Below are 13,031 nucleotides of genomic sequence, written 5' to 3'. Positions count from 1 at the left end.
ACTATTGTGAATTTTTAGTCCAATAGAATGAATTCTTTCACTTTTACTTTCTCTATTATCTTTTCATTTATTTCTCTCTACACTCTTGGATCAAGTTTTGAATCTCTTCAACTTTAAAGTAAGACTCTTATACTTTTTAATTTCTCTCTTTTAATTCTATTTTATATTGGAATTATTAATGCTCATATGTTCTTTGAGAAGTAAAAACATATTTTTCAAGCCTCTTCATATTTTCAAGCATGGAAGTTAGCGTTCAATATACCTATCATTTGTTCTTGCTTCTGACAGGAAGATAAACTTAGCCTTTTCTCTGCTTGTCATTAAACCAGTGCCATTGGGTCCCATGAGTATTAGTTGGTATTGAGATATCAAGATATATATTATCCTATATTGCATCATTTTCTTTTATTGTCTCTTTGAATAGAAGTTAAGAACATAGCCTTAGAGGTCAGATAAACCTCTATGATACTGGGCAACTGTCTGAAACTCTGTAGGCCTCAGTTTCCTTGTTAATAAAACATGGATAATAACAGATCCTAACTCATAATACTGTTATGAAGATTAAATAAAATGTAAGTTGAATGTTTACTATATAGTAAACACTCAGTAAGTACTAGTTCTAATTATTGTGATTACTTTTGCTAAATTGTAAGCTTCTTGAAATGGGAAATCATATCTTTATTAAGCAATTAGTACTTAATACAAATTTATTATTATTCATTTATGTATTAGTTATGTTTAGTGATAAGAATTCCAGAAAATGAAACATATTGGAATTAAGATTATTAGATTTGATTCTGGTTTCTTTATGTTACATTTTTTTATTTCCCATAAATTGATGGGTTGCACTTAGATGCTATTTTATTTCTTTCTCCTGATTTGACTTAAAAAGCTTTTTGAAACCTATTACTCATTTCTAAACTTTCTTTTGTCTTTTCTTGCTGGGTGGGGGCATTCAGATTCAAATTCCACTAGTTTTTTTAAGCATCAACTCTGTGTCAGATTCTGTGCTAGGTGCTCAAACATACCCAGATATTATCTCCATTTCATGGATAAGAAAACTAAGGCTCAGAGAGTTCAAGTGAATGGCCTAAGTTCATACAGTTAGTAAGTAGCAGCTATAAGAATGACATTACTTAACTATAAGCCAGTGAGAAAGAACTTTAATAGGAATATGACTAAATAGTATGAAGTACAAAGAGAGAGGTTTTTTTTTTTCCTTCGAAAGAGGATGAGAGAGAAGAGTTAGGGAAGTTTTTGTGAAGGAGATGAAATTTAATCTTTGAGATGACCAGTCAATCTATGAACGATCAAGTAGACTAATCTGGAGCAAGTATTTTTCTTTTTATTCCTTACATTCTATTTTAGTTATATATAATAGTTTATGTTTAGGCAATATAAATGCAAAGTAGACCCATTGCCACTAATGGGAAGATAAAATGGTAAACATGGGAGAAAAGTGTTTTACTCGATGATATGTGGACTATAAGTATATTCACAGGCTTTTAACATATAAAGAAAGATCTAATGGAAGAAGACCCATCGTCAATGTTCAAAATGATAGTACATGTGTCTTTTCACCAAGTTTAGTTACAGTTCTCATAATACAAAACTAATCTTTGAAACGCTTGGTAAATATGCTGATTCTGGGTACAAATGAATCCTCCACTTCTGAAAGCTTGGTATGGGCTCCGATTTAGGTCTCCAATACATGTCCAGCGATTTTTCGTGCCCTTTTGTGAAATACACCATTTGGCATGATCCTGATAAGAACTGAAATAAGAATGTTCAGATATTTTAATTGCTTTGACATTGTAGACATGGTAAGGAAGGGAGCAGTTTGAAGGAAGCTCTTGTCTCTTTCGCTGCCAGGTTTCTGCTAGCAAGTGCGTCTTCAATCGTTGAGCCATCCAGGCTGCAAAAATGTCTAGAGTTTATAAGAAGAAAGATAATGGGATTAGTGTTTATACTTAGATAAGTCTCTGAAAATATATTCAAGAATGGAAATCATCATTCACCCCTGATATGTCAATGTCACTAGCACAATAATAACATAATTGAGATAGTGAATGACAGAATATTTTATAAATGCTAAAGTAATATGCAAATAAAAGTTATTATTATTACTATGATGATATTAGTGTCTGAAAATGTTCTTTTTCTTCCTTTCTTTTCTACTTTTTTCTCCTGAAAAGTCAGAATATTTTTTCTACACAATCCAAAGTGAGTCCAACAACAGAGTTACATAGCATATTGTTTGATGATGGTCTTTCATACCATCAAGAAAAGAATCAGATTTTGCAAAATGGAAGAAGTTTTGTCCCTGGGCTGACTGAAGTGTGATGAGGTGCCGGCTAGGGATCTCTGATGAGTTGGAGCTGGCACAGAGCTTGCGCATGTGAACAAGCTCCTGGTGAAAGGTAGACGGGATGGAACAGCTATAAATCTTTGGGTTGCAGACCAAGAGTTGAGAATCTGAAACAAGAAACAATAAAGAAAAATTGAGAATTAAAATATAAGTGGAAATCTTGTTGATATTATAGATCTTTTGTGAATTAAAAAAACAAAATAAAACTATTCTCTTTTTTAAGCCAATAGCCTGCAAATAACTTTTAGTTAAAATAATTGATACTTACTGAGCATTTCCTACTTTCTAGGTATTGTTCTATGAGTTTTACATAGACTTACTAGTTAATCCTCATAGCAACATTATTATTAGGTAAGTTCTTTTATCATTATCTTCATTTTATAGGTGAATTAACAGAGAATTCATGTCATGCTGAAAGGTGTAAAGCTTGTAACTACAAACCCAGGTAGTCTGGCCTTGGAGACCATAAGTTATTTTCTCTTATATGTACATATACAAAAGTAGAGCACTCCCATGTACCAATCATCTACCTCCAAGAATGATCAACTCATCAGCATGCACACCTAATCTCGATGCTAGTCAGCTGTCTATCATTACATGAACTACATTAGTCAGCTTGGGGCTTGACTTGGCTCACAAATCCTTGCCATAAGATGAAAATCGTATGAAAAACATTTCTAAACCTCTTATATCTAGATGCAAGTCACTCTTTGCCAATGTTTAGCAACCACCTCAGTAAAAAATGATTGGTAAACAGTGGTTCTTATTCTCTTCCTCCCTCATCATAGTTTTCCAAAGTCAAATATTTTGGTCATTTGAGCTTGAGATCTTAAAGGAAGATCATCTGGGGGCTCAGAGGGGTCAGGCTGGCAGCCTACAGGCAACATGAGATTTACACAATTTTTCAAAAAAATAAAATGAGACCATTTTTAATTTTTTCAGTGAAGATGAATATGAAACAAGATTTGTCTTAAAACAAGATTTAAGACACACACACACACACACACACACACACACACACACACACACACACACAACCTAGATTTCTGGTTACTAACCATTAGGTCTACATTGTCGCAGAGCTACAATATGATGGAGCTGAAGTTTTTACAGGAAATTAAGGAAGAGTCAGCATTCTTCCTACAATATGATGGAGCTGAAGTTTTTACGGGAAACTAAGGAAGAGTCAGCATTCCAGTTTGTCACTGTCCTGACTGCCATGCAACATCTACTTGTTTTACTCATTTCTGTTACCTGCCTGGCCTCTGCAGACATTTTAAACTACTACCCCAATCAAATGCTTAGAATTCTTTGAAGGACCAGTATACCAAGATCCAGTAAGTGAGCCTGCTCAAGGCCTAATCATGGCAAAGCCAATATTAGAATGTAAGTATTAGAGTGTCAATGAATAGAGAAATAAATCAAGTGATAAATTTATTAATATATCCCAAATCCCTTCTTAAACATTGCTATCTCCCTTAAACACGCTTTAAAGTTACCTATTGCTTCGTACTGGTTGTACTTGAAAGTTACGCAGATGCCAGTTTGTCCATTTCGTCTCCCTGTGGGTGGATAATCATAGCCTTCTTCAGGAATTGGAGGAAACTGGGGAATAGAATGTATCAGCCAGAACCCCTGGACTTTGTTCCACAGCAATATTCCTACCAAAGATAGTTAATATATGTAAATTGGAAAAACAAAATTCCTTTTAAATATAGGATTCAAAGTTGCAACATTTAAGTTCATTTCTACTTCAGGCTAATATTTTATTAGGCTGATAGTCACACGAATCATGCTTATTTTTTCAAAGATGTCAAAACCAATTCAGGCACAGATTACATTGTCCCATTATGGATAATAACCCACCACAAAAGAGGATCCAGGGCAGCCACTCTGTGATAAGTTAAGAGAAATTTCATCGAAACCATAAGGAAAATTTGTTTTGGCAGAATGCAAATTTGCTAAGTTGGAATTTGACCTTGTTAAACTATACAGTCATCTGGTAAGCTTCAGATTCCTCTTCACTGCTAAACAGCTAAGCTAGTTTCAAAAGCCAGTAAAAAAACGAAGTTGAAAGAGAAAATATCAAATGAAGAAATGTACTTGCAGTAATTTGTTGTAAGAAACGGATGCTCAGTTGTTTGCAGAAGAGTCACCTAATTCCCCAAGTCCGGAAAAAAGAGGCAAAGAAACAAAAGAGAAGCCATGCTAAACCATCCCAGTTAATTGTGTTTAGTAAAAATCTCTAGAGCAAAAGATAACATGAAAGCCAGAGAGAAAATAAACAAAGATTTTCATCATTTTGTGACCTGGCAAAAAAAGCCCTGCCCAGCAGGCATCTATGACTATTTCTGTTTATAAACTACTCTGTTTATAAAACTTCAGAGTAGTTTTGGTATACTACCTAGACTTTTCCATTTGCATATGACTATGCAAACATAAACATTCATGTTTGCCTTTTGGTTAAGTGGACACTAAACGCCTGCTAGTTATTTCTTTTTCAAAAACACACTTTAAGAAGGTACTCGATTGCTCTCTCAGTGCATATAAATCAATATCTGTGTGTGGGTAGGAAATGTTCAAAGTTCTGTTGCCTAACTGAGCTGGATGACTTTCAGGGGCTCTCTTCTGCCCAGATGAGTGTACTATTTGGCTGTAATCCTAACCTCCTGGTATAAATGCCACAGGATGTCAGGGCACCTGTTGGCAAAGTGAACTCCCCCACTTGACATTGGGCCCAACTCCCTTTCCAGTGTTTTTCCCAAACCCTTGTAACAACTAGCAGGATGGAATTGCGGTGAGAGGTTGTTGAAGAAGAAGTTGGAGACATGGCAGATTATAAAAATTATTGGGTTCCATGCAAATAGGACCATCAGGAGGGAAACTTGGCTAAATCAAAAGCTTTCAATGTTCACGAATTTTAACCGCCATTACAAATTTCATTCTTTATCAGAGGTTGCAAACTGGCAGCACACAGGACATATCTAACCTACAAATACATATTATGTTTTAAAATGTTGAATTCATTGCCAACATTTAAAAGTGGGGGAGATTTCCCACAAGTACTAATTTTCCTCTGAAAAACTGCATTCCTATTAGGCACGCTGAGTAGTAACTGTTCCTTTAGACTAAGTATGTGCTCTCCACTTTTCCAATTATCTGCTAGTTTAGCCCACTTCGCTTGCTGACATCACTTACCTGTTCCTGAAGACATTTGGGTTTGGAACCTTCTCAACACTTGTTGCCATGAAAAGTTATTCATAATATACCAAGTTGAAAAAAGGTTGAAAAAGTCATAATGATGGTTTTATAAAAATATTTTAAAATATGTATTATAAAAAAGTAGAAAGGATTAAATGTGATCATTTAATGGGTTTTAAGAGTACAGATTTATTTTTGTTCATTGCATTTTTAATTTTTCTAAAATTCATATACATGCATACATAGTTTATAATAATATGTAACAAAATATGTAACAAAATTGCTATAATATAAAAATTATTTGAAAATAAATTTTCAAAAATGTTTATTACAGTACAAAGAGTTAATTTTACTCTGTGTAAATTATACCTCAATGAACCTGACTAAAATGTGTGTGTGTGTGTGTGTGTGTGTGTGTGTGTGTGTGTGTGTGTGTGTGTGTAGCTGGTATTTCCAGTAGTCAGTACATGGATTTCTGTTATAAAACATTATTTAAAAATATGTTAAGAAAAGGAGATTTGTGAAAAGCAGATTGCTAAGTCAAATTTTGTACTTATAACTTGTGTAGAAATCATGTGTTTTGATAACTCAAAATAAATCATTAAAACGAAAAGGTATCTTTTTAGTGTAGAATATAAGAACATTCAAGATGGAATATTTAAGAAAATGTTGATTTCCAGTAGGAAAGAAACACTAAAAGCTTTTGTCATACCTTTGGTGTGTCCATACTTTCTGTTGTAATTCACAGATTTAGGGACTCCATCATTGTATATTAGGTAGGCAGTGTTGTTATTCTGCAGGAACATATTAGTGTTATAAAGATGTAAATCTTCCACTCACAAATGCTCACAATATTTCTACCAGCTATCTAACCTGCAATACAGAGCTTTCATTCATATACATGAAAAGTCATTCTTTTCCCTAAGAGGCAACTTCTCCATCAATGTGAATTCTGTGACATGCAAGACAAGGGACAGGAAGTCCATTCTCAGCCATGCATGGATCTGTCTTGTGTGACAGAAGCCCTGCCGATGTGGGCAATATTCCTATTTCTCTTTGTTGTTTTGAGCCCATGTTTCTGATTTGGCAGCTAGTGTATAATAAAGAAATACTTAAATATTTGTTCAGGAAATGAAGAAGGAACAATCAGCCAAGGATTACATCTGGGTTTTTTTCCATTGATATTATAGGCGCAATGCAGAACTGGTTGTCAGGATCTGATTTCCTCTGCCTACTTTGTGCTTCACAGCTTGGTCATAGCTTTGTGTTTAATCAGATTCTTCATTCTCTGTTTCTCCTAGCTCAGGGATAAGGGAGGATTTTTCTTCAATCTCTTTTTGTGTCACTTCACCTTTCTACCTTGGTGTTTCCCTGCTTAGGAAAAGTGGTGAAATTGAATATGTGATACTGAATTTCCTCTCTTATGACAAAATACTAGTCAATTCTCCAAACAGTTGGCCAAATCTCTGAGTCAAAAGGAAGCTATTATTTTGATAGTATCTCTTTGTCATGTTTTGGAAAGTGCTTATATTTGTTTTGTGCAGTTTCATTTCATTTGTGTCATGATGCAGGGACTTTTATTGAAGCCAATAATGTCAATATTAAAAAATCTCAATGACAATGACATAATTAAAAACAAGAAAGGGCAGCTCATGTCCTTAAAAAAGGCCCTTGCTTTTCTCTTGGAAAAAAAGTCAATAAATGAATCTATTATAGTTGCTTAATTATTTGATGTAATCTAAAAACATCTGTAAAAAATGTACAACATAATCTGTCTAGCATTCTTGGCTACTGTGCTTAGGAATATCTAGGAAATTAAGCTGTTTTCTTACCCTCATTTTCCATAATTGACCGTAGCTACATTGGCATGCATATCCTCCTCTGGAGAACTCTGACAGTTAGTTATTCTATAAGCCTGAAGCAAATGTGGCAATGAGGCCATTGTGTGCCTTTGGAGTGCAATGTGGAGGGGCTCTGGAAAGATTCAATGAGGAACTCTTTCTTAAAACAGATGGAGTTCATTATTCCAACCAGGTGTGGAACAGCCAGCTAAGGTTATATGGGTTGTAGCCCTAGTGGGGAGAGAGGCTCTCTGATATAGGAAGAAAGATCATGGATTTAAGAATGGACAGATGTAAGTGTGTGCCTTTGCACAGTTTATTCCTTTAACACATATGTTAGGTATTATTTTGACTACTGTTGTAGAACAGGAGGGGTATCTGTGGTCGCTGCTCCCAGTCTAGCAGAGTATACACAGGCATGTACAAACAATTGCAGCATAGTTTGATAAGTGTTATTATGAAGGTGTTTGGAAGGTTCTTAGATACAAAGGCAAAAGAAGAAAAACAATTTAAAAGGTAACCCAGTTATTGGCCTAGGTCACCTTGACATTTGAGATTTAAAACCGGTTGGTCTGATCTTGCATTTTACTCTGTTAGAAGTTCAGTTCCAGGTCAGGAGGTGGGGATTTATGTTCTAAAGGTCACTCTGGCACATGGTTCTAGTTTCCAAAAAGCACCCAGTCTCACCTGGATATCACTCACTATTGTTGCTCTTCTTTTGGGTCCATACCAATCAAACATGGAAATTAGCCCTTTCCTGTCATTTTCTTCATAGAATCATTCAAGGCATTGTGTGTTAACAGGTTTTACTGAAGTTCTGAACATTGAACAGTTTTACATTACCATGCTGACCTGCCCCTAATTTTCCTCAATGTTTATTATACTCTTTAATTCCTACCTCCCATCTACTTCTTTTTTATATTGCAGAGCAGTTTAGCTCTCTTGTCCTCGTAGGCTCCAGGGCTACTTTTGAGCCTCCAAAGATCATTATTATCATATTATATTCTGCAAAACTAAGAACCATCTGCCCCGAGTAAGGTAATTGACAGAGGCTTTACAATGTTGCTCCCCACTCCCCTGCCCCCACCCAGTCTCTGAGATGGAGAAGGGAACAATATAACTGTTTATTTTCTCACTGCTGGCCTGTGCTGGGAGTCTTCACCCCCAATTTGGGAAAGCAGAAGCAGCTACAGGCAGATTTGATTTTACATAACAATCTATTAATTCAAAACAGAGTTGTTGTTGAGATTAAATAATTTTTAAAAGCACTTAGAACAGTGCTTGACATGTTACAGGTAATCAAACAGCATACAAGTATGTTTTGACTTTGTAACTTGGCTCTGAAGACTGGCGTTAATGGTAAATGCATAAAGTGAATATTAGCATACACAGTGACAGCTCCCTGAACATTCTGAGTAAATACTCAAATACACGTTTTTAACACAGTATTGTTGGGATTTAATTAGTTAACATATGTAAAGGCCTAGAATATTGTAAGTGCTAAGTCATTTTACTTATTTACTTCTCTATAAGTTGTTAGAAAATGCATACATGAGTGTAATTGGATATTAATTATTGCTCGATTTTACTTGTTATTCCTGGTAGGAAAGCATGTCTTGCCACTGAACAGCAGATGGTGCCTGGAACATTGGGGGACTGCCCACATTGAGCCAGCAGGCCTACTTACCTATGTCTCTGGCTGGTTAGCTCACTGCCTGATGGAGTCCAGAGAGCAGGTTTAATCTCCATTCAGGCAAGATAGTTCTAGGGTCTTGGACTAGAGTCCTAGCTCTCGATCTACCATTTTGAGAAAGATTAATTAAAAGGAAGACTGAGTGAGACCCTTTACTTATGTCACCACCACTCATCACCGCCATGGCATAAACAACCCACGACTCATGGCATATGGATCGCAGATCTGTATTTCATTGTAAATATTTTCATTAGAGGGATAAGATAGCAAGTACTGAGCAAATTAGGAGAATCTGGCACCTGAACACTTCAATATGTAATTAGTTCACATCTCTCCCAGTGATACTGTGGGACATGGTGCCAAATGTACCAATAAATTGGCTTTGCTGTAGAGTCTGATGACATATTTCCCAGGCTCTCGCTCAGATTGGTTCAGATTCTGAGCTAGTTTACTTCACATTGCTAGGATTGGGGGTTGAGTAGGTGAACAGTTAAAATCTTTTGGAAGCTTTGGATTCTATTTTACGTATTTTATATGATTTAATTAATAATTAACTATAACATACCTTGGAGGCATATGCTTCATACAGCTGTTCTAAGGTCCTTCCCAAAACACTCTTGGTGGTATTTATTAATTGCTTACTCCTCCTCCAGCTTCTGGTTGTAGAGTCTAGGTATAGATACTCTAACCCAGTCTTTCTACTTTCCTTGTCTTGTCTTTTAGGTAACTTATAAAAGGTAAACCTAACAAAAGAGATAATTATGAATTACTAACATTTATTGACTGCTTCCCTGGTGACAGTCACAGTGTTAAGCACTTAAATATATCGTTTCACTTAAGTTTCACAAAAGGCCTCTACATCTAATGAAAGAGATGAGGTCAAGCTCTTTGACTGTTTTCCCCCACCCTCATTATTGCTCATTTCCAGATAAAGAAATGCAAATCCGATTGGATTTATTGTAAGACATTAACTGGCCTGGTGGGTGGGGTCCCTGTAGTGGAAGTCTATGTACATCGAGAGTGCCTCATTTTGTTGTTTCCACAGTCCATATGGCTAAAGTGGGGAGAAGGCCAAAGCCAAGGCCTGGACTGGAGAGGTTTTCAATACATTTATCCCTTCTGCCCTAAGTGCTTGGCATGTTCATCTTTGCAACTAGCTGGCTGGGTCTGAGATTTGGGATGGTGCTTCCAGGTAGATGGAAGATTTCTTGAGCCTCTGGCCTAAGCCACATTCTTCAGCTCAGTTTCTCAGAATGCTCTACTTTGAAGATTCAGGGCCAAGGTCAACTAATTATGTAGACACTTTGCTTTTCTTTACTATTGTCTCCTGTTTGTATATCTCCTTTGGGTATCACACAGGAAGAGGTGATGGGCCCACATAGCACTCAGGCATTTTTCGATCATTTAGCTGGGGGTTTCTCCAGGTACCCTATTCACATTTTGGGGCAGACCATTTTTTGTTGTGGGGGACTGTCTTGTGCATTGTAACATCCATGGCCTCCACTTATTAAATGCTTGCAGTACTTCCTAATTGTACCAATCAAAAATGTCTCCAAACATTGCTGAAAGTTCCCTGAAGGCAAAATCCAGATAGGGTAAGCTTCTGCGTGAGAGTACTTGTCTAGCCAAGTACTCTCTAATATCACAAACTCCACAATTAACCCTCAAAACATTCACAGTGAAGCAAACATTATAATGCATTCGCTATTACCACACAACAGTGTCTCAACTGCCAATAAAAGCTTCTCACTCTTTACTTGGTTCTCTTTAATCTAATGCTTTTATTTAAGTAAACTCTTTTCTGCCCTTCCCATGCTTTCTCACTCTAAGGGCAAGGTCCCCACATGTGACAGGAAGCAAGAAATTATTCTTTGGTGCTGACGTGATGTTACTCTGCCCTTTAAGTCTCACAATAAATTGTAGCAGTTTGAGACTGTGCCTCACTGTCTGCTCAGCTGAGCATCCTCTGATGGATATTGCTAGGTAACATGTCCATTCAGTTGTGGCAAAAATACATTTTTTATACTTATCACTATTTGGTGACTCACCAGTGAAGGGTGTATGAACTATCAGTGTGCCGTGGCACACCAGTTGAGAATTAATGCTTTTAAATATTTTTCCTGGGTGACTATTTCCAATTATACACTGAAGATTCTCAAATCAATTTCTAATCGAGATCTCTATGCTCAGGCCAAAGACTTTCAACTTCATATTTTTGCAATCAACTTTATGATATTTTGTTCCAAATTTCCTCATCCTCTGCTGTTAGAGAACACATCCTACAGTCGCAGAAGCCAATAACCTGAAAGTTTTCTTAACTTATCCCTCGCTCCTACAATCCTCAGCCCGTCCATTACCAAGTCTTCTCAGAGTGTTTCTTCCTCTGTGTTTCCACCACCACTTCTCTAACTTGGGTTCACACCTCTTCTCACCTGTAATGCTACAAAAGTCCTATTGGTCTCCACGACTCTAGACTGGTCCCCGGCTAGCCAGCCTTCACAGTAATGCCAAGGCACTTTCTAAAATGCAAATCTGACCACAATACATCCCTGCCTGAAGTCCTTCAGTAGCTCCCTTTGGAAGGCCTTCATGACCTGACCCTCATCTATCTCTCTAAGCTCAACTCTTGTCATTTCCTCACATTCTCCTGAGGAGCCAGCAATAATGAACTGCTTCAAACTCTCCTCATTACTTCTTGCCTCTGGACCTCCTCATTGCTCCTTCACTGGCCTGAGATGCTTTTGCATCTCTGTTGGTTTTCTAACTAACTCGTATTCATTCTTAAAAATTAGCTCAAAACTTTCTCAGAGAAACTTTTTGGGCTCTATGCTCCCCAACGCCCCATCTATGCCCTTACTGCATAACTATGAGCTCCTTAAGGGGTAAAAAATATGTTCTGCTCATATTTATATTTTTAAAACTCAGCACAGGGCCTGATATGAGCTCAGTAACTGTTTACTGAGAGGCTGAGTGAGTATGCCTGTGTTCTCTAGTTTACACAAAGCTTGACGCTGATCATAATGGCAAATCAAAATACCCTAATTAAAGAACAAAAAGGTGATCAAAGCTTTAGGAGAATCTATGACTATGATGCAATGCTCTGTTTAGTCTCTTTAACACTGTGCAAGAGGCCAGTGACCACCTCATACTTCAAGAGCTGCCTAATAAACGAGGTTGACCAAACAATGCTATGTATGATCACCCTTCTTTCTCATTGTCCTAAGGAGGAGCCTAAGCTCTAGTATCAGAAAAATAATAATCTGCCATTTCTCCTTTGTCAGTCTCTCAAAAAATGTTGGAAGGGTTCTGTTAGGAAAGACACAATGCAATGAAAGAAAATTGCCGACTGAGAGAAGTTGTCAGTTCTACCCCACATCTGTGGCCACCGGTCTTGCCCCACTGAGAGCAGTGCATCATGCCTACAGGGGCTGCTCAGCTCTTTCTCACGGGGAAGCTCCCTCACGCAGAAGCTTACCCCATCTGGATAAGTGGCCCACTTACACACTTTAATTTCTGTTCATTTTAAGCAGAGAGTTAAGGTGGAAGTCTTTTTTGGAACTTCACAGTAAATAAGTTTGCTTCTGATACTCTGGCTTTCTATTTGCATGCACCGATCTTTTTATTTCATTTACCTACCAATCCACAGCTTCGCCTTCTTCACTTCTGCAAGATATTGTTGCCTCCGGGACCCCAAAGAGGCCAAGGAAAAGCAAAGCAAGCGTTGTTCTTTGAAGTCTTGCTGTCATTTTCTATGTTACCTTTATTTCATGCCACAGCAGGAAACTTTCCCCATAGATTGGTGGAGTCTGAGTTTCAAGTCTCTCTCAGGCTATGCCGGCTCTGACATTTGATTCCATTTTCCTCTGCTGTTCGGGGTTCAGGCATTTTCAGAATGAGATCAATCCCATGCGATCCTGTGATTCTGTCA

General features: G+C 37.2%; 1 protein-coding gene across 1 annotated transcript; it reads right to left on the bottom strand.

Moving 5' to 3' along the window:
- Nucleotides 1-1,529: 1,529 nt before the first annotated feature.
- DNASE2B (deoxyribonuclease 2 beta) lies at nucleotides 1,530-12,896 on the bottom strand. Its single transcript, XM_006919359.1, has 6 exons — nucleotides 12,740-12,896; nucleotides 9,669-9,846; nucleotides 6,282-6,363; nucleotides 3,868-4,029; nucleotides 2,278-2,475; nucleotides 1,530-1,927 (listed from the first exon to the last, which is right to left on the bottom strand). The coding sequence occupies exons 1-6, from the start codon at nucleotides 12,847-12,849 to the stop codon at nucleotides 1,587-1,589; spliced, it is 1,071 nt and encodes a 356-aa protein (XP_006919421.1). The 5' UTR covers nucleotides 12,850-12,896; the 3' UTR covers nucleotides 1,530-1,586.
- Between the last annotated feature and the right edge of the window lie 135 nt (nucleotides 12,897-13,031).

The sequence above is a fragment of the Pteropus alecto genome, unplaced genomic scaffold (genome assembly GCF_000325575.1).
Source record: "Pteropus alecto unplaced genomic scaffold, ASM32557v1 scaffold25, whole genome shotgun sequence".
Lineage (NCBI taxonomy): Eukaryota > Metazoa > Chordata > Mammalia > Chiroptera > Pteropodidae > Pteropus > Pteropus alecto.
Note: the sequence above shows the minus strand (reverse complement) of the source record. Positions and strands in the feature narration are given on the sequence as shown.